This window comes from Aythya fuligula, chromosome Z (genome assembly GCF_009819795.1).
Source record: "Aythya fuligula isolate bAytFul2 chromosome Z, bAytFul2.pri, whole genome shotgun sequence".
NCBI classification, from domain to species: Eukaryota; Metazoa; Chordata; class Aves; order Anseriformes; family Anatidae; genus Aythya; species Aythya fuligula.
In genome coordinates this window covers 15765259-15790936 of record NC_045593.1, presented here as the reverse complement: position 1 = coordinate 15790936, position 25678 = coordinate 15765259, and the positions used below count along the sequence as shown (strand labels likewise).

At 37.5% G+C, this 25678-nt stretch overlaps 1 protein-coding gene across 1 annotated transcript in view; it reads right to left on the bottom strand.

Annotated features, from left to right (window-relative positions):
* Nucleotides 1-207: 207 nt before the first annotated feature.
* NNT (nicotinamide nucleotide transhydrogenase) overlaps nucleotides 208-25678 on the bottom strand; it is a 43176-nt gene continuing 17705 nt past the window's right edge. Inside the window, exons 12-22 of the mRNA XM_032205309.1 lie at nucleotides 24896-25006; nucleotides 23948-24093; nucleotides 22254-22449; nucleotides 20625-20858; nucleotides 18562-18722; nucleotides 17863-18042; nucleotides 13874-14033; nucleotides 12770-12851; nucleotides 3859-3977; nucleotides 2768-2883; nucleotides 208-2417 (exon numbers count right to left, since the gene is read on the bottom strand). Coding sequence (XP_032061200.1) covers nucleotides 2268-2417; nucleotides 2768-2883; nucleotides 3859-3977; nucleotides 12770-12851; nucleotides 13874-14033; nucleotides 17863-18042; nucleotides 18562-18722; nucleotides 20625-20858; nucleotides 22254-22449; nucleotides 23948-24093; nucleotides 24896-25006 — 1655 coding nt within the window. The 3' untranslated portion in view covers nucleotides 208-2267. The remainder of the gene's footprint in view (nucleotides 2418-2767; nucleotides 2884-3858; nucleotides 3978-12769; nucleotides 12852-13873; nucleotides 14034-17862; nucleotides 18043-18561; nucleotides 18723-20624; nucleotides 20859-22253; nucleotides 22450-23947; nucleotides 24094-24895; nucleotides 25007-25678) is intronic.

Below are 25678 nucleotides of genomic sequence, written 5' to 3'. Positions count from 1 at the left end.
CTAAAGCCAGATGATGTCATTCATACCTCAGACATATTTCAAGAAAAATCCAAATTTAAAAAAGGCGGCAAAAGCATGTTTCACTATTATTCCTTTTCACTATACGCTTCAATCTCAACATCGTTGGGTGGATATTCTAACTCTCAGAAAGAACTTCAGATTACTTGCGTAATCAGGAAACGCAACAGGTGAGAAAAGAGACAGTTATCAATAAAGAAAAATAACTGACTTTTTATTAGCACTTCAACAATTACCTGGTGTTCCATGGTAAAGCACAGTTTTAAAGATAACACTGGTACCTCTGATCCAACTGTACATTTTGTCATCAAAGGAAAAAAAAAAGTCTTCCCATCGTTTTTTGTTTTTTTAAAGAAAATCTAAGTCTGATATTAAGTACTTAAAAGCAAAGACATGTTGCATACTACAGTTAGATACCCGAAGTTTGACAAAACAAAAATTAATGCTTTAGGATGTTATATCCCTTCAAATCCCTTTTTTACCTAGTTGTGAGGGAGAGAGGGGATCATTTCTTAACTCTCCCCTTTCTCACATTTCACTTTTTTTTCTTTTTTGCAGACCTAAAAGAAAAGTTGAATACAATGAAATTAAAGTGGTCATTCATGCTACCTTTATACATAGCTGCCACGATGTTTTAAATTACAAATTAATTTCAAGTATTTTCCTGCAGTATACAACACATTAATGCTTATGTGGTAATTTTTGTTTTCAAATTTTATACAGGAGATTTGCAAAAAGGGTAGCTTTCATATTCTGTTACATTTCTAATGCATTACCTGTTCAAAGTCTGCATTTTAAGTGATCTTCACATAAAAACAGAGGTAGCTACGTGGAAATACTATATTTTATACGAAGTCTCAATACATGGTGTAATAAAAAAAAACAACATTTGTTCTGTCAGTCAAGATGGATTAATTTCAAGACTTATTTGATAGCAGTTTGACTTTCCCAGATATTAATGCTTTTTAACACAAGTACAACTATTTGTTTACAGCCTTTGTCACCACGGACAGTTGCTACATCATTATGCAAACATGATAAATTTGTTTTATTAGGCAAATATTTGAGTTCCACTCAAGTACACTTAACATAATAAAAATAAAAGAGCAATCTATGTCATAATTTAATTCTTTGCTGAACTTATTGTGGGAATTTAAACAGTGCTTTCAATTGGATTAGGGAGAAGTCAAATAATCAAAACATTGGATTTTAAGTTTAGTATGTTTCTGTGCTGTCCAAACAATAGCTTATTTAGAAAAATTCTAATAAACTCCAGCATCTTAAATATGTTCAAAAGTGCCTTTTCCAGCATCACAAAAATGTTGATTAAGAAAGCATCACTAAAATTTAGAGTAGCAAATACATTTAGAAGTCTTAAGTGAATAAAAACTGAAACACTGTGGTCCAGATTCTGTGAACAGAACATCTATGCAGCATGTTCTGTGCAGAACTGGACCTTTTTTTATATAAAATTTAAAAATGCAACAACTGGAAAAGATGGATAATCTAGCAGCTGCTGAAAATGGTTAAGCAGTACAGGTGTACATTTCCTTGTCAGGCTTGAAGATCACTTGGTAGGTCCCTGAAATCCCATGTTTCATTTTACATAAGTGGACACTACGAAAATGTGGAACTGTATTTTAAAGGAAAGTAATTTTCCTAAAACGTTCCTCATCCACAGCATCCATATATCCCCAAAAGGAAGAGTTCCATTTTTTATAGAGATTTAATATACTATTATGTTTAGAGTCTCAAATCATGCAAGCGCTCATTTGTATCTGTTCACAGCTGTTTGTAATTTTGCTTTATATTTTGATGAAATAAACAGTTATTTTTGTTCATACTGGCCAAAGAACAGCTTTGATGATAAGACAGAATACAATTTTGGCACAGTAATTTTTAGTGAATTTCCATGACAGAAGTATAGACAGTTGGAAAGAGGAAGCCAATAACCATTTAAAGATGACAAAGAGTAATTACTTCCTGCTTCCAACAACTCAATGCTAACCTTAAAAAGCAGACTTTCATATTCTAATGCATTGTCTCATAGGAGGTTTAGTGTGAAGAGCTAATGTGCCTATTCTTTCATAACAACTTAAATCCCTGACTCAACTACATCTCCTAGGAGTCAATGCTGTGTTCTGCAAATGCTGACTGAATTTTGACAGTAAGAAATTCTTCTAACTCGTTTTCCATGACCTCTGTGACAAAACTGTAGTTGCAATTATGAGTTGAACATAAATCAGTATTTAGCTTTGATATGATTCCCTGACTTTGGCCTGCAGGGCATCACAAGTCTTCTTAGCATCTCCCAACAACATGGCAGTATTGGGTTTGTAGAAGATCGGATTGTCCACAGCTGCATAACCGACTCCCAAAGACCTCTTCATTACAATGACCTGCATATAAAGAGCTCATGTTTGATACAGGAAAATACAGACATCACCCTTGCTCAAATACAGAAGACAAAACCATTTTACTTCACTCACATTTGTGAATAAAGTACGTTCATCACGTTTTTTTTGACTGAAGTCATCAGTCTCTCTAAAGCACTCACCAATAATTATAGAATTATGAGCACTGCATCATATTTGCAGACTATTGACTGTTTTGTTGAACATCTGTTAGAAAAGCTTCTTATAGAAAATAGAATATAAAGAAGATCTTGTTAGCTTCTCCTATAAACCATATTTTTAAAAGCATACTCTCTATAGGTAGGCAGATGCTGACACAATCCAGTTAATCTCACCTGTTTGGACTTCCAGACCTCAAGAACTGGCATTCCAGCTATGATCGAGTTTGGATCTTCCTGAGCTGCTGAATTAACTGTATCATTCGCACCAATTACAAGGACCAAGTCAGTATCTGCAGCAAGAGAAAGAAAACAAAAATGAGAAAAAAAATTACGTGAAACCTGAGCACTGAGGCACTGGCGTACATGTTTGTGACAAATCTGATCTTTAGAGGCAGAAGAACCCACTGTGGTAAGTATTCTACAAACATTTACGAGGACTCCATTCACAAGTATTTTACAAACTTAATCAGGCAAGTTACATGTGAGAGCCCAAGTGTGCTACCAACTACCCCCAGCAAGCCTGTAAGAATCCAGAAACCCACTCTAACAAGTTCATTAGATGATTCTGCCATGCAAAGTTAAATCCTTCAATGTGACTTCATACATACATAGTACCAGCACTTTCAGGTTTCTTTGTGCCTGGCTTTTCCTTTAAATGTTCTTCTGAAAAATCTTTTACCAGCGACTTCCTGATTTTTAATTAAAGCTTTACTACATCAAATTTTCTATGCATCACTATTCTGACTTGCAAGATATGACAGGATCAAATCATCCACAGCATCTGACCTAAAAAGGTAGCTGCAGTTTTCCTGTATGGAGCAGTAACACAGAGGGGAATAAATAATAAAAAAGAAAAAAAGAAAAAAGAAAAAAAAAAAAAAAAAAAAAGACATAGCGTTTTCTCACATCCACAAGCAAGAAAAACAAAATAAAACTATTCTCTTAGTTCTGGAGGATATAAGTTCCACGAGCCTATTTATCCCTCCCCCTTCAATGCCTACTCTTTTTCTGTACTCCTCCATTCAACACTGATCTTTGCTTTACCTATCGGTACTCAGTTTTCTGCTTTTGAGTCGGGCTATTCTTTGTATTCCTCTACACTTACTTGCCACCAGCTGCGAAACCAGACAGGTTGCAAACGAAAGACCTCTGCTCACTGAGTGACTTTTTTCTATTTTTAAGATCTTTGTGCAACATAAAAACAATCACATGAAAATTGGCAAGAAAAATGAAATCTATTAGAAGCTCCTATCTTGCATGGTAACCTGGGAAGTCTTCATTGATCTCGTCCATTTCCAGAACAATATCGTAGGGAACACCAGCTTCTGCTAGGAGTACATTCAACTGGCCAGGCATACGGCCAGCCACAGGGTGAATACCAAACCTAAAAGAAAAGTAAGTCCAGTTCTATTAGTAAGTAGTGACCACTCTGTTTTACATAATAAAATTGCCACCTTTGACTTCAAAGGCCAAGAAGTTCTTCGAGTGTAAGTGCATGTGAATTAATAAAAGGAAACGGTTAAACCTTAAAAATACTAGTTTTCAAGGATAGCAGGGAACTAAATGGGTGGGAGTGGGAACAAGGCCCACTGATTTGACTCTTCACCTAGACAGCTGTTGTTCCTTTTCAGGAAAATTAGAAATGTAACTTCCACAACAGATATGCAAAAAGAATCTGCTGAGTTTCCAGTAAATCTGAAGAGGCTAGGAGATCATTTTCAACCCTTCTGTCATAAGACTCTAAGAAACTCATTGCACCTGCAAGAAGAGCAGCTTTGGAGAGCCTGCTGCACTGACAATGCCACACACACTTCTAGCAACAACGCAGAAGCAACTAGTGGTCACAAATGCTGGGAAACACATCACTGCAGGATGGAACAAGAATGTTAATCTTCCACCCAGCAGCAGCTTATAAAAACAAACTTGGTGGGTTTTCTTCAATTACTTTTGAAAGTAATAGGTCTATTTTACCATTTATTAGCTACAGCCACCAGCCTGAGCTCACACAACAAGCATTCACATCCACCTTCCAAGATGTACCATATTTAAAAACTTGTGACTGACCTCTTTGATTCTTTATGAACCCTGCTTTGTGCAAAAACAACCCTTGACATTGTTTGCATGTCCCTTACATTACTGAAAAGTGAAAGCATCACAAAGCGAACAAGCCAAAATACAACACTCTTCATGAAAAGTCTGAAAGACTGTGCAGTCTTCCTGAAATAAGAGCATTCCTACACCTAGAAATGTGCTTGGCAAATGACTTACTGAATCAGGTATCTCTAGAGCATGCCTAATGATCAGTAGCCTAACGCTGCAGTCCAACAGGAAACATAACAGGGACTCTATGCACAAGACAACACCTTGCTGAATTTGGGTAACATGCCACTTTCTTCTCATGATTCATCTTGGGAAGGGAAAAAAAAAGGAGGGGAAACAAGAAGTTAAGCAGCTCTACCAGCTTAAGCATAACGATTTGAGAAATGTTTTCTGAACAGCTTAAAACCAATATATAGGAAAACACATTGTTTGTGAGTTACTAAATATTCAGACAGATGCACAGAGCGGCAGGGGGGACGTTAAAGCATGTAAGACTACTGAACTGACAAAACTCAGAACAGAGGTGTTACACTGGTTAAGCTGCAAATCCCACAGATGTTTTTGTTAGAAGCAAATCTATTTCTTGTGGGCAGAGTGTATACTTCTACTCATTTACTGTCCCTAAATAAACTAAGTGTGTGACAGCAGACGCGATCTGCACTTTCTACCTTTCCAGTTCCAGAGCAATCAAGCATAATGCTGACTCAAGCACAGCAGAAGTGTCTGGGATGAATGTTGTATATAGATGAAGCTAAATGTTTAATACAGAAGCATGCATGTATTCTGGAATAGACAGAAAACACCCAGGAGAAAACTGTAAAATCTTGGATTTCTAAAGAAAAATTTCAGAACAGAAATCCAAGTGAGTCAGGAATGCAATAAAAGGACTTCAGACAGAATTCCTCAGAAAGAAATGAAAGACTGATAAATCAGCTTGCCATGTCTGAGGGATTGCCACATATTTCTATTTTCAACTCCACAGAGATGGAAGTGGATACCACATGACTGAGGGTCCACAAGTCAGAGTACAAATACATCCTTAAAAGGGCAACTGAATGCTCCATCAGCAACACAGCATTAACACAATGCAAAGATGAGACAACTGAAAATCCAGAAACAAAATTAAGGACATATGATTAATCCACATAATGCTAGATACACTGCAGCTTTAAGCTCCAGGTCAAAGAGTCAGCTTTAAAAGTCAGCTTTAAAAGGAACATTTCAAATAAATTAATAGAACAGAGTGTATTCAGCTAGCAAACGTTTGAGATCCTGATGCGAAGGATAATACCTAGAATCAGAGAAAGGACTGCAAATACACAGGACAAAACATTAACAGTTTATGTTTCAACCAATCTGTCAGTAATATAAGCCATGCGTAAGACATGCAGCTAGTCCTAAACTGTACCAAATTCAAACGCTTTTAGTACCCTAGGAGAACTTTTATTCTGAAGTATACTCTAGAAAAACCATCACTCCTCTGGCAATGAAAACAGATTTTCCAACAAAATTCTCTTTTGTTTCTAATAAAATGATTTGAGCTTCTTTGTGACCAAAGCTGCTTTGGCAATACACAAAACAAAATACTCGTGAGGTTTCTATTAAGTATTATATACATATACAATCTTATTTCATGAGCTGGAAAGCCAAAATTTAAGCTGCCAAGAGAATGAATTTCACCTTTCGCTTCACCATTCCTGGCAACAGGCAGAGAAAAACGAGAAAAGAAAGGGACAAATAATCTTCATTCAGGAAGAGTTATGGCATGAACGATCAGCAGTTGAAATCTTCTGACAGACTGTTTGAAACCACACACTGTGTATTCAGAAAGTTTGAAAAAGCTGCTCATACAAAAGCTTTTTGGACAAATATTGAAATTACTCCCAGAAATCTGTTTCTGAGAGCCTGTTAACCAAATATGACAGTAACAGCCAGTACCCCTTGAAAATTGACATGCAAGCATGTCAAAAAGAATCATTAAAAATATATGCTTATCTAAAGGCTTCTGTAATTTCCCAAGATATACACACAGCTGGAGTAAAATTACCTAGTCCAACTGAAAGCAGAATTCAGGTAAGCACAAAAAAAGAGATAGCTAAAATCCTTGATGGCTCAACAGCATGCCCAACAAAAGCCACATATCTTGCTCCTGACTCAAAGCAGCAGCAGTTCTTCAGAGCTACGTGCTCTACAGCAGAAACAATTTGTCACATGTGCTCTCCCAGATGTTCAAAATATGAATCACATTCGTATTTAAAAATTTAAAACATGAATGACTTTAAAAAAGAGATATGTTGTAAGGAAAATGTTTTGAAGTGGAAAAATTGCTAAGTTTCTTTAATATGCTTTTCATATAAAGTCACATAAAAACTCCCCTAGCTATTTTTTCTTGTAATCAGAGCAGAATCTCACACTCTTGATTTTCTGTGTATCTGGCATTAAGTTTTCGGTCTACACGTACTTTACCCAAAATAAAGATGCAAAATCATGTTGTGGCTGACTTGAAACTTTATTCTGGTAGTTCATGGAAACACAGGCCTACCAGGAATTTTCTATCTCAGCCCTGACTCAGACTGTATAACATGGGACCTGCTTATCGTGCCAGTTGTCAGATACACTGAAGTTAGCACACACCTCTGTGCTACTGACAGACTTCACACCTAACAGTATGGGTACCAGGCAAGAATATACAGCTTTTTTTCAGCCTCTTTCGGATAGCTTTTTAGCTTCAAGAAAGACAACACAGCACAACGAAAAAATGAGGGCATACAAGAAAAGCTTCAAAGTAACAGAAAGCAACATTTTCCTTTAAATTTATACTAAAGATCTAAAACCTCTCACACACATATGGCATATCTGGGACAGCTCTTTCTAGCACAGAAAGCATTTAAATTCATCACTATTGCACTGAAATTACTGAAAAACTCAAGATCGAAATCCCATTTTCTACAGTTTAAGTCAGCATCTCTCTTTATTACAACTGGCTAGATAACATTCTTGTAATTAATACTGAAAGAGCTAACATACCTAACCCAATGCAAAAGTGTTTCAAGATCACTTCATCACATAAAAAAGGATTCCTGCCATTATGCCAAAGCCGGACAGAGTGATTAAAGTATGTAACATCTGGCTGGTGCCTGATTTAGCTTGGTCAACATTTTAGAAGCTGTATATACAGAGAATAATTTGCCCAAGAGTTATGCCTCATCCTCTCTCACCGCCCACCATCAGCCATTCATTCACTTTACTTATCCTTTGACACAGGATTCCTTTATTTCTAGTACAGACAGCAATCTGTTATTCAAGGTAACAGGAGGCAACAAACAAAATCTAGATGAACAGAGGACTGCACCATTCAGACAGCACGCAGCTTAAATCCTGACATATTCTCACCTGCAGCGCCGCATGGCTTCAAAGTATCACAATATAATGCTCCGATCGCACATTATACACAAAGCACATAGCTAGCTCAGGTCTGATTACATGCCTCACGCAACAGATCACCCCAGAAACAGTACTTGAAAGGGACAAAGCTCAATGGATCTGCTGGAATCAGGTTAGCTAAATTGAAGCCGAATTGAATTACTTAATTTAACATATTAAATGAAGGCTGGTACTGGCTCTGTATTTCCAACCATTCCGGTGAGAGAGTTTATCACAGCAGCGGCAAGATCCATGGCATGGACCTGGTTCGGTGCAACAGACCTCCCAAGAACCCAACAGTAGGGAAGTCTGAAAAAGCATCACAAGCTGACATAAGAAAGTCACCCAGAGCTGAGCTGATGCGTTGATCACTGACATACCAAGAATACACCCTGAGAATCATGCAGCCAAGTTGCATCTTTGCAGAAGCAGATCAGGTACTGCAAGGTTTGATCATTCTCTCTAGCTACACTGATACAGCACTTGAGCTAACAGATCTGTGAGACATCATTTGTCCCTCCATCTGCAGCATTAATGACTCAGAGCTCACCCAGTTAATTTGACTACAAGAAACAGAGAACTGATGTATGCATACCCACTTAGTTTCTTCCTAGTGAGCATACTTCAGTTTCCTAGAAACTTGTGTTAACACAGACAATGCTGCCATTCAGCAATTTGACAGTAATCTCTCTCATGTACACCTGAGTTATGCAATGTCTAAAGGTTGATTAGGACAGCATCTTAACTGCTTATGCTTTACAATTCCAGCAGATTTTCTTGCATTACAAAAAGCAATGTTTTTAAATTTAAATAAGTAATTTTAGTAAATTGATTTTATTCGTTAAGTTACAAAGACACATGTAAGAGGTACCCATCCACATGTTCTATCACAAACACTTAGCACCACTAAATAAAAAAACAGAACCTTAAATACATTTGATTAGAGCTCAGCCAGAGGTAAAAAGAATTCAAAAATACAGATCCAACACTAAATCCATCCTGTCACATTTTCAAATATGTAAGAAACCCATAAGTGTTTCCATGTGTTTAAAAATACTCAGATTGTCCAGCACCAGAAGACAAATGAAAGTCCTGCAAGACATCTACCTATACATATTAGGTTTAAAAACATACAGCATTTTAACATCTAATCTAAAAGGGTGTTAAAGAAGTGATCTGTATTTTCCCCAACTATGAGAGGGAAAAGAAAACCATCATACCTTAATTATTAGTTAGTTTTTTAAAGTCCATACAAAGCATAATTTTAGAAGTCCTTTCAGCCTGGAATTGAATTTTTTCTCAATAGTACTATGCAGGAAATTAAAACACACTGACAGAAAAGGTCTTAGGAAAGAGATGCTATGGCAGAAGCTCAGCATTTTGGTATGGACATGAAACTTGTCAATTACCCATCTACATATGAGAATACATATAATTTTTAACTGTACTATAATACTACAGAAGAATTATATACTCTATATATGGAATTATTATACAATTATATAAAAGAAATCAGCATTTCACAACTACGGGCCTAGAATCAACACAGCATGTAGTTGAAGAAGTTTGTGAACATGAGAACTTCCCACAATTTACTCACTTGTAACTTTGCAGAAACAAAACTAGTCATAAAACAAGCACCTTTTCCCCCAAGTCCAATGAATTCTGGAGACTGTGAGATTTAGACTATAAAACGTTTTGTTGTTTTGGCCATCCATAACTAGGTAACACTATAATTGAGGCTCAGCAATATCCAGTTTTGTATGTGATCCTACTAATGCATTAAAGATGTGATCTACTTGCAATACCATCTCAAGTAAGTGATGATGTGATGTTAGCTATGTCAGCAATTTAATAGCTACAGCAGTATAAAATTTCAAACTCTCCTGTAATTGTGAATTCAAGCCCTAGTCATAAAAGGTTACACATCATTTTATACAATCTGTGCTCTTCACTGAGAATGCTAGGGCTATAAGCATAGTTATTTAAAACAACAGTGTCTCTGGATCAGTCATGAGCCATGAAGGAAAAAAGACCATATGACAGATGCAATTTTTCTTGGCACAGTATGGGCATTACAAATTGATGACAATCGTATGTCCATGCTGGCACTCTTCCACAGTGGATGTGTGAGAGTGTCACTACATCTGGATGGTGAGTATACTTAGGGTCCCGAGGCGCTCCAGCCCTACTGAAACCAGAGGGACAGCAGCTGTACTCAATGAACACCGTGGGAGCTCCGCAAAGTGATGAAAGGACTAAATTACCACAAACTGTAAATACAGATTTATTTCATTAAAATGCTAGGTAACCACTGCAGTGATCCCTTCCTGAAATTAACTCATGTCAAGTATAAGCCAGTTATTTCAAGGATTCATTCATGTTTCTCCCCTGCAAAGCCACCATAAAAAGGCAAAACCAACAATCTTATAAAAAAAAAAAAAAAAAAAAAAAGCTCCCCCACACAGAAGCTCTAAAAGGAAAACCAAAAGCATATGACACTGTCATCACATCAGACAAGAAGGTTCATCTAGGTTCTTTTGTTGCACAATTAACAGGTCTTCAAAAATTTTAATGCAATTTGGACACACATTCAGCTTTTTGCTAAACATGGAAAAATAAGGAGTGAAGATAGCTGCTCCAGGAAGTAGATACATGACCATGCATCTCACTTTTCACATATCCAAGCAAAAATACCTCAGCAGAGCAATTTAATACGCAGAATTGCAATGCTGGATACAAACTAACAAATATCTGTTGCTAAAACGTACAACAGCACAACGCATGCTGTAAAACACTACAAAGACCTATATGCAGCTTTTCAATGAGTTTGAAAAAATAGTGAAAGAAGAAAAACAAAACCGAAAAATCCCACTAATTGCTGGAGTATAGATTCCAGAGGAGAGTCACCGTCTAAATGAAATAAACACGTGGAATGCAGAGAATGAGTATGGCTAACCAGCATCTGTCCAAATATCTTGTTTCAAACGAAAGCTGACCCTTGACTAATTTTAAGATATTATGTTACCATAATTAGAAAATACTTTCCCAAACAATTAAGAAGGGAGGAACGATGCTAGCTTTTCAGTATTTTCAATGCCTCTAAGTATTTCAGTATTTTCTAAGTATTCAGTATTTTCAATACCTCTAAGGTCTACAAAAAAAAAAAAAAAATTGAGGGAGAAAAGGACTTGAGGCCAGTACTAGCACCTAAGAATTCTCTCTCAGCAGTGCAGCAGAATGAAGTAAAATAAATAAAATCTGGTAGTGGCCACGTGCTCCTCCAGTAATCCTTCCATGCAATACTCAATAGACTCTAATTACAGTGTCACTTGCAATTGCAAAAACTTAACAGGAACACAAAAAACTACGTCTAAGATGCTTAAGGGATTACAGTATCTGTCATGGGAGAAAGGCTGAGAAAGCTGGGATCTTTTAACCTGGAGAAGAAAAGGCTCAGGGTGGTATCACTGTGTAAGCACCTAATAGAGAAGAGCAAAGACACCACTGAGGAGAATCTGGTTTTGTTATCCAGTGAAAGGACAAGAGGCAATGGTCAAGAACTGAAATACAAGGAATTCCATTTAAACCTCAGAAAAACAAATTGTTTTACTCTTTCCCAGACAGGCTGTTAAGTCTCCAACCCTGGAGACTGAACACTCAAACACAACTGGACAAGATACTAAGCAACCTGCAACCTAAGCTGACTCTGCCTTTAACAAGTGTATTGCTTGAACTAGATAATCTCCAGAGGTCTATGACTCGAACCATCCTGCAATTCTGTGAAGGTTCAGGTTACATTAAAATAGTAATAGAAGTTTATACACCTTCCTGGTTTAACTGGCTGCCTTGTGAACAAGTGAGACTGTAGAAACCTTAGAATTGTGGTGTGAGAAGAGACACTACAGCCTTGAAGCAGGCAAAGGGAAAAATCAGACAGCATATCTTATGGAAGTCCTGCTGCAAATGTAAGAACACGTGGATTGATCTATGAGGATTCTGGAGGAATCTGGATATCTATGTATAACTGAGGGACTGTCTGCAGCACGTTTTAGTCCAAACATGGGGCTTTAAGCATCTGCAAGACACTTTTTAACAGTATGCACTGACCATCTTTAGCTATCCCAGAGCACAGAAAGTGTTAGCAGAAGAGTACAGAAGACAGACTTCCTTTTTTTTTTTTTTTTTTTTTTTAATTTAAGAAGGGCATCTATCTAAACATGCCCGTCAGAATTGGATTTTACTGTCGCTATTATTTACTACTGCTGCTGAGTAATCGTAAGCATTGCTACCATTAACTCAAGTCAGTTATCCAACGAAAGAAATAAATCCTGTATTCTTGGTGCACAGGCCACTCTACCCGATCTACTCTTCCACTTCACATAAGACTGACACAAGCGAAAGCAGTGTCTCCATACTGCAGAAGACCCACATTTCCTTCTGAGGATCCTCCGCTACTCCCACTGCAGCCCTTCAGCTATTCCCCAACAGTTTCACAACCACAGGGATGAATTCCCTTAGGAAATTATTTCCTAATATAGAGCCCAGCATAAGAATGATTGCTGAAAGAAAAATTAACCAAAACACACACTTGCTGAGGATTTTAATGGAATGAAAAGAACTATAATGCTTTTCATCACAGGAAGTACTTACCTGACATTTTTCCCTTGTTCTCTCAACATCTTCACAAGATCAGCTATAGGGTACTGAGCTTTTGCTGCACACAGACCATAACCTGAAAGAAGAATTCCAATGTTTTAAGTTGTTTTCCTATTTCAGTGTAGATAGAATAGTTACAGGGAGTAAGCATACCTTCCACACAAACAGCAGCTGTCTACTCATATCATATACTATAAAAAATATGTTTTAGTTAATATATAATTAAAATTGTATATTTATACACAAACATATGTGAACGCATGTATCTCAGATACTCACATACTGATCAGGCTACCACTCCCTAGGAATGTAATTCACCTCATCTTTTTGGTCTCCTGACCACTAATAGTATAGTAGTTTGACCAGCCAAACTACAAAGTAACTTGTTTTGCTTTCTCTGAAATGTGTTCCCTGCTCTATCAGAAAAGGACAACTTTGTTTCTTGCATTCTTCCCATTCCATTGCAAAAAATATGATTTCCATGATTTAACACAACAGTGCCATTCAGTTGAAGAGAACATCTTCAACCACTCTTCATCTGATCTCTCCTAACAGGAAATATACTATTGAACCGTATGAACCTATGGCCAACACATAAGTTTAACAGAACTCATGGTTTTGGTTTTCAGGTTTTTTCCTATGTGAATTCCAGTATTTGTTGAATACTATCTTAGATTTAGATGTTTTCCTGCAGGTTTTCCAACAAAAACAATGCAGAATTAAGCAAGTATTTAATAAGCACAAATACTCTCAATAATGTAAATGATAGCTTATTATTAATTTTCTTACTGGTACCAATGGTACCTTGGAAACTTACATCACAACAACTGTACACAAAATTAACTGTAAGCATAGTTTACAAAAGACAGCCTCTGTCCTTATGAATTTAAAAACTACATAAATAGGACAAAGTGGGAAGAGATGCGCACACAGAAAAGTGAAGTGACATACATGTGATTACACAGAGGAATGATGACTAACCTGGGAACAAAAGCATCTCTCACAACTCCAGACAACACTGCAGTTTTTTGTTTTGGGGTGTTTGTTTTAATAATACATCCTCTCAATATCTTGCTCTATAAGTCAAGAGTGTCTTACCTGGAGTAATAATAATGCTATTAGCTTCCTTTATCATTTCAATTGCATTGTCCACATTGATTTCTGTGTGGGTTCCAGTAATTTCCATGGGCTTCCCACCAGCTGTTGATGTGGTGCCATAGCCCCCTAGAATCACATTTGCAAGGGAACGGTTCATAGCCTGAAAGACAAGAGGTTTTTGATCAGATAAGATGAAATGGAAAAATAAAGCAGAGGAGACATCCACAAAGGAAACGTCTGGAAGTATTAAAACCTTCCTAACAATAGTCTTTATCTGTTGGTTTTGCCTGCTGACTACTCAAAGTTCTTAAAACAGGCTCCTTGAAACAGAGACACAGATTACAATGATAATAGCCAAACAATAGCTTCTAACACGTAATACTACACAGATAATGACAGATAAACAGCATTTTCCCAAGGCAAAGAACAACACAAAACACACAAAAGACAGCTACATCGAATGTTGGTCTCTTTCTGTGATTAAAATGAAGGTATAAAAATACATATTTGATGACAGAAATTTTATATACATACATATAATTTTTGCAAAGTATTTCTCTAATTCTTGAGCAATTCAAGATGTAAGCACAGAACTACTGCATGGAAACCACATGGCTCTTACAGGTAGTACAGAAGCAAAGCTCCTACAGGATCACAACAGAAAAGAACAGGACAAAGCTAAGCAGCCACACAAAACTAACCAAATGCTAATTGAAAACAAATTTGAATGAACTAAAGGGGGCCATTAACTTACTGGCAGAGTACCAAGGGGGAACAAGAGATCTTAAACTAGGAGCTTTAAGAGAAGAACACATCCTGAAAATTCGGCTCTGTAGATACACAGCCAGGAAAAGCCACTGGCTAAATGCTTTCACTGGCATGTCTCCTTGTGAGCATGGTCCCAAAGCAATATCTGGAAGTAGGCAAAACTTGTAATAGCAATAAACAAAACTTCAGAAGCAGGGAAGGAACAGGCATAAATTTCTTTTTTAATTAAACATGTGTGTCATTCACCTGCTGTGCTAGCTCATAAATCACAGCAGATTTTAAGAATGGATCTGGAGAGACACACATACAAGTGAAAGAAAACACCCACACAAAAGTATGCTTCCAAGTCCATTTTCCACTGATATTTAATATCATGCAACTCCACGTTTTTTTCCTATAGCCTGAGAAGATGTGCCACTGTGAAATTCAGCATCTAGCAAATAAGCACAGCAAAGATGTTAGAAGAACTTTTGTTTATTCTGATACAGATACTGTAAGGATGGCGCACTGTAGGGCCTAAACGCAAGTTTTGTGAAATCTGCATTTTTGTACAGACTGCAGTAGTTTTATCCTTTAAGAACACACTGCCTTTGATGTGTATCAAAACACTAAACTTTAAAACAGGAGAAGAGACAAGTTATAGCAGTTGTATCTGGTAAACAGTCTAGGCAGAAGAATACATTTTTTAGACATTGCACACTGTAAGTCTGCAAGAAGCTAAGCACTTTCAAGTCTTACTTAAACCAAAAGACAACAGTAAGACCAAGACAAAGTAAAAAAAAAAAAAAAAAAATGTTCAAGTATTAGAAATCTGAGAAACTACACAAAGCATGCATGAGATTGTAGCACCCTTGCCTGGCTTCAGAACTACAGCCACAGAAGGCTTCAAAATGAGTGAAGACCTCATTAAATAAAATTAACGAAAGCAGCTAAGACCTACCCAGCATAGGGACAGTATGCTGTCTTCCACAGCCTCCTTCACCCTCTTTACTGCCACAAACATACACAAATAAAGAGCAAGCTTCATCACTGCTGTTATTCAAAGATAACCCAATTACCAGAAGAAAACCCTTTCTGCTGCATATACATATACAGGTGATGCTGCCTGAGGCTTCCAGCCCAGGTAAAACCAAGCCCTTGATCCCTGATCCCTTACACGCTCACTGTGCCCCCATAAACAGCACAGCTAGTACATGTGAGGAGGCAGCATACAATCTGTAAGACTAACACAGTCTGTGCCTTTTCTTGCTCTGTTTCATCACCTCGGCTAATGGTTCCTCTCCTACCTGAAGCATCTTCCCCATCCCTAAGCATACTGATTCTAATACTATAATTGCAATCATCAAGTATTCACTCTGAAAAAAACAGGGAGAAAGAAGTGTTAATACAATCAAATGTTCTGTAAAAAGGCATGTTGCATTAGTGCTTTGAAAGAACCAAAATCCACAAGATGAGTGAACAGTACAGGCCTTTGCTTTTTTGTTTGAAAGTTACTTTGTCCTCAACTCACCCTAATAATAGGCACAAAAGGAGAATGGTTGGAAAAATCAGTCAGTAAAATATGAGTGAAAAATTTTAAGGGATTATCTGAATACATGTTGGCCAGTTTTATTAACCCATGTAAAAGCTGTAAGGGATTATCTGGATAGGTTTTGGATAATTAAGCTACAGTTTTATCACAAAAAGGCAATTGGAAATGTAAAAGGAAGCTTTCAGCCATTGTTTCCACAAATACCTGCACGTCTGCACTAGATGAGTTCCAATACATATCCTGTTTTGTATGGAAGTCATACTGGAGGTTAAAAAAAGGTAGGAAGAAACTGCACTGCTTCATTAGCACAGGTTACAACACCCTGAAGAAGAGACCTCTGTTGGAACCACTGGAACTCAGAAGCATTTTTTCTTCCTGAAACCCAGCTTGAAGAAGGCAATGATAATGAATCCCTTGATTATAACAAGGCTTTAGAAGTAATGATTTCCATTAAAGGAAGCAAAGCACAAAAGAAAAATGCTGGGAGAGAAACAAGTTATTCTGTGTATTGTACAGAAGTTATACAAACTGATTTTAATTTTACTGGCTGATCAACTTTAATTGTCTAAGCTTATGTGAAACAGCACAAGACTTCTTCAGTATTATCTGAAAAACTAACCTTCCTGAGTGTTAAGAAATACACAGAGGAAAAACCCCTCTGTCACTGCATAACTGTTCTGTTAATTAAATCCCTAGGCTTCTTATTTACCTACATTAACCCCAAACAACATCAGCAAGTATCTCAAAATTCCAAGTACTGAAAGGAGCTAGCAGTAAAAGACAGAAAAGGGGCAGTAAGAGAAAAATTAAGCTGTAGAGAGACTGTGCCTGTGGGGAAATATATACCCAATAGATCGTATTTTCACCAAACCTAAAGGATCTGATCTTTAAAGAGATCAGATCTTTAAACTTTTCACAACTCTGTTGCCTCATAAGCATCATCTTTCTACTGATACAGCCTAACTTGCTGATTGTATATATATCACCAATTTAGGTGAACAGCTTTTGGTTTTTGTTTGTTTTTTGTTTTGTTTTTTTAAGTCTCTGTCATGGAAAGTACAAAGAAGAGAGATAAAGGAAAACAAAGAGGACTTTTTAGTAAATGATCCCCCAAAAAAGGAAGTCTATTATTAATAGCACAGTATGATTACATGAAGAGTTAAAGCTCAAGGTTGCTCTGACACACACATTAGTATCAGCAATCAACTTATGCAAGGTTGCTGCCACCCTGTGGTACTTCACAGTAACTATTTTCTGAAGAAACTTCAAGCACTCTGTCCCACACACAAAAAAAAAAAAAAAAAATTACTCTCTAACCAAATCAAACTTTTTTTTAAAAAAGGAAGTCACTATGTAAAGTATCTCCTCCTGCTGATAATTTAAACTAAATTTAAAGTTTAACAACACTGCAAAGTAACATAACTAAAAAGACAGTTGAGCACGAGCAATCATACCTATTTAAGATTCAAACCCCAAATGTGCAAGTCCAATGCAAAGGCTTTCCTTAGTTCTGAGGTGGGTCTCTCTCCAAATTAAGACGTATGACTTACATCAAGTCCAGGAGCTTCAATTAACAATTCTAGCTTCTAGTACTTTGAAGTCTGGTCTTCCGATTGCTAATCTTTCTAGCAAACATTCTGAATAAGGTTTTCCAGTACTTGGAAAACAAGCACAATTTCTGCTCACTTACCACACACATGATGTAAGAGAGGATGGCCCCAGAGGAGCCAATGAGTGCACCAACAATAGTCAGCAAGTTGTTGTTCAGTAGGAAACCCTCAGCACACAAGGCCCATCCAGAATAACTGTTCAGGACAGTAATAACTACAGGCATGTCAGCACCTCCAATGGCTGCTGTTAAAGTGACACCCTGGAAAAGGAAAGACAATGCATACTTCCAGTATAAGCTATGACGAAAAAGAACATGCAGAAAGGACAGTCTGCCTGAAGCATTAAAAAAATAAATACTAAGTTACTTAACAAAGAATCCAAGTATTTTTTATGTCAGAGACACCAAGGAGCAGGAGAGGAAGGCACTCCATTGTCCTGATCTGTGTTTATTTGCATATTTCTACACATAAAATCAACTGACCAGTTCCATGGCTTTTTTTTAGGAATTAACTTTCCAAAAGTCTTTTAAATGGAAAGGTTCCATTAAGTCATAGCTGCAAAAAGTAATTAGATGTATCAATGCCAGTTCTTCAGAACATTTCTGTTTTACAGCTAGATTTAGGAAAGTCAGTTCAACTTGCTACTGAAAAGTCAACATATAGGCACTGTGTAGGATGATAGTGACTCAGAATGGTAAAATGTAATTGTTAAGAGTAGACTTGAGAAGATGAAAAACAAGCTTGTTATTTGCTTTGCCTTCTGTAATTACCCAACTTACCATTATGGCTGAGAGAGCTGACACTGAACCTAGGCAAGTAATTCCCGTAGTATAACTAGGATCAATCATGTATGGAACCATTCCACCAATGCTGGCAGCCAGCAACCCTGCATTCAATGCATGTCGACCAGGCAAAAGCAGTGGTGCAGAATTCAGGATACCTGCAATCAAATGCATGTTCAGAAATTGAAACATACATGTAGGACAATCTGTCTCTAGCCCCGAAGACTGAATACCTCAACAAAAGAAAAAAGGAGGGAGGGGTAAGGGGAGAAAAGACAAAAGTTAGTAGAAACTGAGACCTTGTACTGACTCAGTATTGTAATGCATTCAGGTGTATTCTAGATTCTCAAATATTCCTGTTTAAGCTCATTTTATTTCCCAATCTTTCTTCAGTGCTTCAGAATAACTTACCTAATCTAAATATCCTTTTCTCTCAAAAAAGCCTTCATTATGTTGTTTGTTTGGTTTTGATTTTTCAACTTACATTCTGGCCCCAAGACTTCACATGCTATTGTGAAGCTCTGTAATAGGAAGTCTCTAGCTATAACTTCTTAGTACAGGTATTATCAGACTCTCAAAATGTGTGTGCTTACAAAAACATGACTACACAGATAAACCCCAAACATAAAAATACTCCTGCTAGAAATGCTTTAATTTCACCTCAGTCACACAGAATTCCCATAGCTTCCTACGTTGGCAGAGGCTTTACTAGAAAAAAGGGTTCTGTGATTCAGCTTAAAAAGACAAACATCCTTATTTTCACCTTAGGGGGTTGGGGGTTTTTTTGTTTGTTTATTTTAAATAACACAGCAAAGAGTCAGAATAATACAAGTTTATCCATTATTATCCATTAATTTTCATTTACATAATTAGATGCCAAGTATCTCATTTAAATTTATGAGAATTCAGGGGAAAGAATGAACTGCTAGTCTCAGGACTTGAAGACAAAGGCTGTGACCTACTACCTCTATTTCAGTAGGATGGTGTAGAATGGCTTATCATTATGATGCTGATCTGAAAACGGAAGGGGAAAAAAACGTGGGCTAAAATAGGCAGTGAAGCTCACCAAGGATGTGCACACATATCACTGGGGAGCGTGGAGGTGAGGGCAAAGATGAAGAAGTGGAACAAAATCAAGAATAAATGATTACTACTTAGCAGAAATACATACTACTGACAAATCCTTCAAAAGATTATTAGAGAAGACAGCTTTCCATCAATGTCATGCTTCCTCCTTCAATGGTGGTCTGAAACACTGAAGAAAGCAAACAGATGTTTCCCAAAGGAACTACTGCAAGGCTATAACAGGATTAGTAATAGGAAGCTCTTCTCTTTTCTGGAAGTTATTAGAACAGACACTATCTGTCTCTCAAAAGCTGCGTGCTTACATAATGAAAAATACATGTAATATGTATTTTTGTAAAATGAAACCTTCAGGTGCCTAAGAATCAAGAGTTAGTGTGTGTTTACCCACATTTACTAAAACATTAAGAGGCATGGAGTATGGAATTTGTGTGGTAGGTAAATAGTAAATCAGATGGTTTAAAGTAAGACAGTCTTAACTGACACTGCAAAACTATCTACCTAATGAAGCCTGAATGATGCTAAGAACAAAACTTCACAAATATTACTAGCGTTCAAAAAGTCCAGCAACACAAGGGTTTCAGTTAAAGTATCTGTACAGGAAGATGAAGTTGCAATCATAAGACTTCAATAAAATAAAGAAAATGTCAGGTACAGTGTCTCAATAACTCTATGGCAACACTTCTAGATGAGATGAATTGAGAGAAGCTTATTACCACTATTAATTACCAAGTCAGATATGTCCAAGCACTGAAGACAAACCTTTCATAAATAAAGCTGTACACAAGCAGGACCAGAATTAATTAGAAAACAGTACAGCCACAAGAATTAAATATATAAAATTTCACCTGATGCAAAACCCAAGGTTTCTTTCCAATTACATAGCAGTCTACAGGCAGAGCTAAACCCTGGCAGAGGGGGCAAGGGGGAGAGGTAGGCAAGCCTTTAATACTTAGTTCTGAACAAAAAGATCTCACCTTGCAGCTTTCCATAAGCAATAAGAGAGCCACTGAAAGTCACTCCTCCAATGTATGTGCCAAGGTACGCCACAATCTTGGTGAGGTTTGCAGCTGGATCAGTAGCGAAGTGAGGATACTCTATCATGTATTCTGCTACACAGGTGAGCACAGCAGCCAAACCAACCAAGCTATGGAAAGCGGCCACTAGCTGAGGCAGATCTGTAATCTGGATGCGTTTAGCAATTGTCAAACCTATTAAAGAGTTGAAGACAGAAGGGAAGACTTAGAAGAACATATCCAATCTATGCAGCTAGAAATTGATACACCATGGTTCACTATGCAATGCATACATGCAAATACACACCTGCTCTAATGGAAAAATATGTTCTACATTAGAAATTGCTGAGTAGCAGAAGGCTGTAAATGTGCAATAAGGACATGATACAAATTAGGGAGATGACTAAAGTACTTTTTGTTCTGATAAGCCCAATTAAACATTAAGAAATTCAACATTTTTTGGTGAATAAAGCACAATTTGAAAAAGGGAATTTGGTAGTATTCAGTAAGCAGCTGAACTTGGCAAGTAAGTATGAACTTGGGCAAGTTCATCTGCTTCTTTATGTCCAGATTCCACAACATAGGTGTACTCCTGCTTTTCCACCAGTCTCCCTATTCTTTCTCATCTCTCGATGCATTAATAATAAATGCCCTGGGACTTGTAATTTTTCATTCACATACTTGCAAAATAACATAAACAAGCCATAAATTAGTCTATTGACCAAGTTTTAGTAGCAGAGGGACCGCACAGATGGCCTCTGAGCAGAGCCCAGCAGCTGCCCCTTGTTAGGTATGAGCCAGCTCCAGTCAGCTCCAAAAAGGACCCAGCTTTTGTCCAGAGCTGAGCCAGAGAGTGATTCTGGTTGCATCTCTGGGAGAGCAGATTTGAGAAAGGAAAATAGGAAAAAATGCAGCTGGGAGAGAGAAGTGTGAAAATGTAGGGAGAAACAACCCTGCGGACACCCCCGCCTAGGGGGAACCTGTGGTGGAGCAGTCTGCCCCAACAGATGGACCCCGTGGTATGGAGCTGTGTGGGAGCAGTGCTTGAAGAGCTGCTGCCTGTGGGCAGCCCCCACAGGCTCAGTTCAGGAAGGACGGCATCCATGGGAGGGAACCCATGGGGAGCAGGGGCAGACAGGGACCATGAAGAAGTGGCAGAAACAAAGTGTTAAGGAACAACCGAAGCCCCCATTCCCCTGCACCACTCAGAGGGAGGAAGTAGAAAAGGGTAAACAGGGGGCAAAGGTGTTTGTAGCTTGCTTTTATTTTCTCAGTGCTCTAATCTGTTAGTAATAAGCAATAAATTACATAAGTCTCCCTATATTGACTCTATTCTGCCTGCAACAATAACTGGTGAGTGATCTCCTTCTGCTTATCTCAACCTTTGAGCCCTTCTTCATCGTATTTGCTCCCCTGTTCTTTTGTGGAGGGGAAGTGAGAGATCAGAGTGGTGGAGTATATCTAGCCATTGGTGTGAAACCACCACAGTACATCAATTCATCTGTGACCTGTACAATGTTTTGTATCTACAGCTTGCATAAATGCATGCACGGAACATATATTCATTAGTTTATAGTATAATACACATACCTATGGTACCACCGAGTGCCATTGCACCTGACATCTGAGCCAACAATTCAGGTGAGGGTTTAAGGCCTCCAAGAGTTGCTGCTAAACCTCCTGCAACACCAATCATACCCAAAGCATTTCCAAGACGAGCTGTTCCTTGCGTGGACAGACCAGCCAGGGCACCAACACAGCATAAGCCTGAGCCCAGATACATCATCTTTAAAACAGGAAAAGCATGATAAGAATATATGAAGTAAAGGCATGTAGTGCAAAGCTGATGTCAAAAGCTTTCTGATTATTACACAATACGGTTTTCTCCAGAATGTGTGTAAGTCACCAGGTGAGTTGCTCTTAATTGAAGTAAAAATCAAAGGCATGACTGTGAGAAATTGTTGTAAGAGATGTGATTTTGACCATTTAAAATGTGATCTTTATTAAAACTTTTTCCCCATTTTATGAGCTTAGTTTATCTTCACCATGAATATTAAACTCAAGTCAATCCAACTTTCCTCATCAGTTCAGAAGCAAGTTTTTCTTCAGTACTACTCCATAGCTGAACTGTCCCATTCGTCACAGGAATGCTTTCAGAATTTGCTCACAGTGCCCCTGAACTCCTGCTTTTGTAAAGAATAAGCAAACTTAAATGAACTGAGCTACACGTAATCTGTCTAGATAAGTAAAAAAATGCAGCATATTACAAGCACCCAGAATAAAACCATGCTTGAGTTTACTTTTTTCTTCCAAGCATAAAAGAAAATACAAATTGATTTATTTTTATTATTGAAACAAATGCAAACAAAAGCCTACCATAAAAGATTCTATAGGTACTATCTCTGCATATCCCTCTGTGTTAGAAGAAGTACAGCCAAAAGCACGACAGACACCAGCAGAGTCAGATCATGCTCCTCTATTTTATTGCCCGAATAGCCTAACTTTTATAGTGAACTTAACAGGGGCGGACAGTGTTTCACACAAGATTATTGGTCAAAAGCACTCAGACAAACAACTATAAGAAAACAACCCCACCTGCAAGAAAACAACCCCCTTGTGATTAGCAGTCAAGAAAACAACCCCCTTTGTGATTAGCAGTCACGTAGATCTTGTCCTTGAAGCCAGCTGCTGGTAACAATATTTTTCTGAATTCCTCAACTGGGCGACGTGGGAACACTGTCATGGGAACTTCTCATAGTTGCCCTGGTAGCTTGGTTTGCTCAGCTACAGCAGGCCATGGGATTTGCTAAGGCCTACTCCTGGTTGCTTAAAGCAAGCTCAGATCGAGCAATTGTTCCACGGACTCATGTCCATGCCCTTTGTGCCAATTCCCAACACCTCTGTGCTGAAATTTCATTCCTTACAGACATCATACTTCCTTTAATTGTCATTCCAAGTTGAACTTTTAGAAACATTTAAACCAAAGACTGATTTCTACAGTCACTATAACATTTAAGGTATAACTTAGAAAAACTATCCAATAAATAACAAAGTATCTGCGGGTTCTTGAGTTTAAAAAAAAAATGAAGCTTTTAACATAGATTCAGTATTTGGGGTATGACTGCAAGCTTAAAGTTAATCAACGTTAGCTTGGCCTTGTGGGAATACAAACCTGATGAAAACATGGTAGCTGATTTGCTATTTACACCTCAATAGAGTAAGCAGTAAAGAAGCACACCACATTGTGAATAGTGGGCTGAGTGCCGCAAGGTTTGTCTTCTTACCTGTTCAATACTATAGCCACCATTGAGAGCAGCTCCATAACCTCCTACAAATACAGCACCAGGAAGCAGGTACAAGTAGTTGTACTCAGGAGGATCGGTGGGACGTTTGAACATATCCAGCATTCTCTGTGTAACTAGAAACCCACCTAGCCAAAAAAGAAAGCAACAAGTTCACAAAAATAAAGTCTGAAATTAAGCACGTGCCAAGCTAAGAGATATTTCGCTGAACTATTATTACCACACAAAGCTAGTAACTGACACCAACAAACCTTCTGGAAAGCTAGTAAGCTGGAAGACCACAAAGCTAGAATCAGGGTGAGATGTTGCTTTCTTTTTTTAACCTTTGGAGGGAATTCCTAAAAAGATGAGTTTGAAAGCCTGGAGGACTTGCTCTTACTCCATACTGTCTGCTGATTATAAAGTACAGTCTGGTTTATGATTCTGCTCTTTTCCCTTTCTATTCTAGCAAAAAAGGTATTTTTTTTTTTTTTTTTTTAAGTCACACGCTTTATCTTCATATCTTTTCATTATGAAGCTGGGACTTCTAAAGATAAAGCAAACAGAATTTCATTCTATTCCAGTGGTATATTTTGCAAGTGGAAAAAGGAATTCGAGGTTAAATGCAATACCATCTGAAGGCATACAGGAAAATATATTGCATATAGTCATCACACAAAGAATACCGAAGAATACTGTAAAAGAAAAATATACATTTAAATGCTTCCTTAAAAAAAAAAAAAAAAAAAGAGAGAGAGAGGTTACTTACATGGCATACAAGCCAGAAACACTAGCTACCATGAAATTTTATTTTTTTTCTCCTTTATGGATGTTCTTAGACATTATTCCCAGAATAATATTTCTCAAGTCTATTCACTTAAAAATCTAAAAGAAATAAAAGAATTACAAAAGTACTTTAAGTTATCCTTAAAAAAAGGCTAACATTCATACCTGCAATATTGACTGAAGAGATAAAGGCTGAAAGCACTGCTAGACTTTGAGGAGCATTTTCAGGGAGATAGTTTCCACCCATCAATACCAGCCCACCAACCGCTGTTAGTCCTGTTTAAAAAAAGAAAAAAAAAAATGTTACTGAACCTTAAAAGGTCCTGTATCTAAAGAAAGCTTTCCTCTAGCTGTGAAACTGATACCAGTCAACTGAAATTTTGATCTTTTAATCAAAAAATCTTGATCTTTTTCACTAATACAAACATGTTTCGAAAGAAAACAATTAGTACACAAATGTAGTTTTAATGTACAGTACTTCAAGCACAGAGTCAGCCTTTGAACACTGGTTCAATAAAGAAACTGCTTTTAGTGGTCAAAAAAGATCAGGCTTCTAGCCTGTCACAAAGGTACAGACAGCCTCTCTTCCTCTCCTTATCTAAAATTTTTATGATGTTATCAGTCTTACAGATCACTGTTAGAATTTCCCCCCACACACCTCCAAAGAACGTATTTTGAGGAGAGGAAATAAAAAAAGAAAAGCAAGAAACATTAAAGACAAGTTATATTCAGGTCAATACTTTGGACACAAGTGAGAAAAAGTGTGTTGTATGACAGAAGAGACTGCAGCACTCCTGAGTGAAACAAACTTCAAAGCGAACAGTTTAAGAACAGGAAGTTTGTTAAAAAGATTAAAAAAAAAAAATACACAGCACCACATTTGCCTTTCTTTTGAAAAAACACTCTTGGAAATAAGTTATCCTTGCAACTGATGGAAGTAGAGATGCT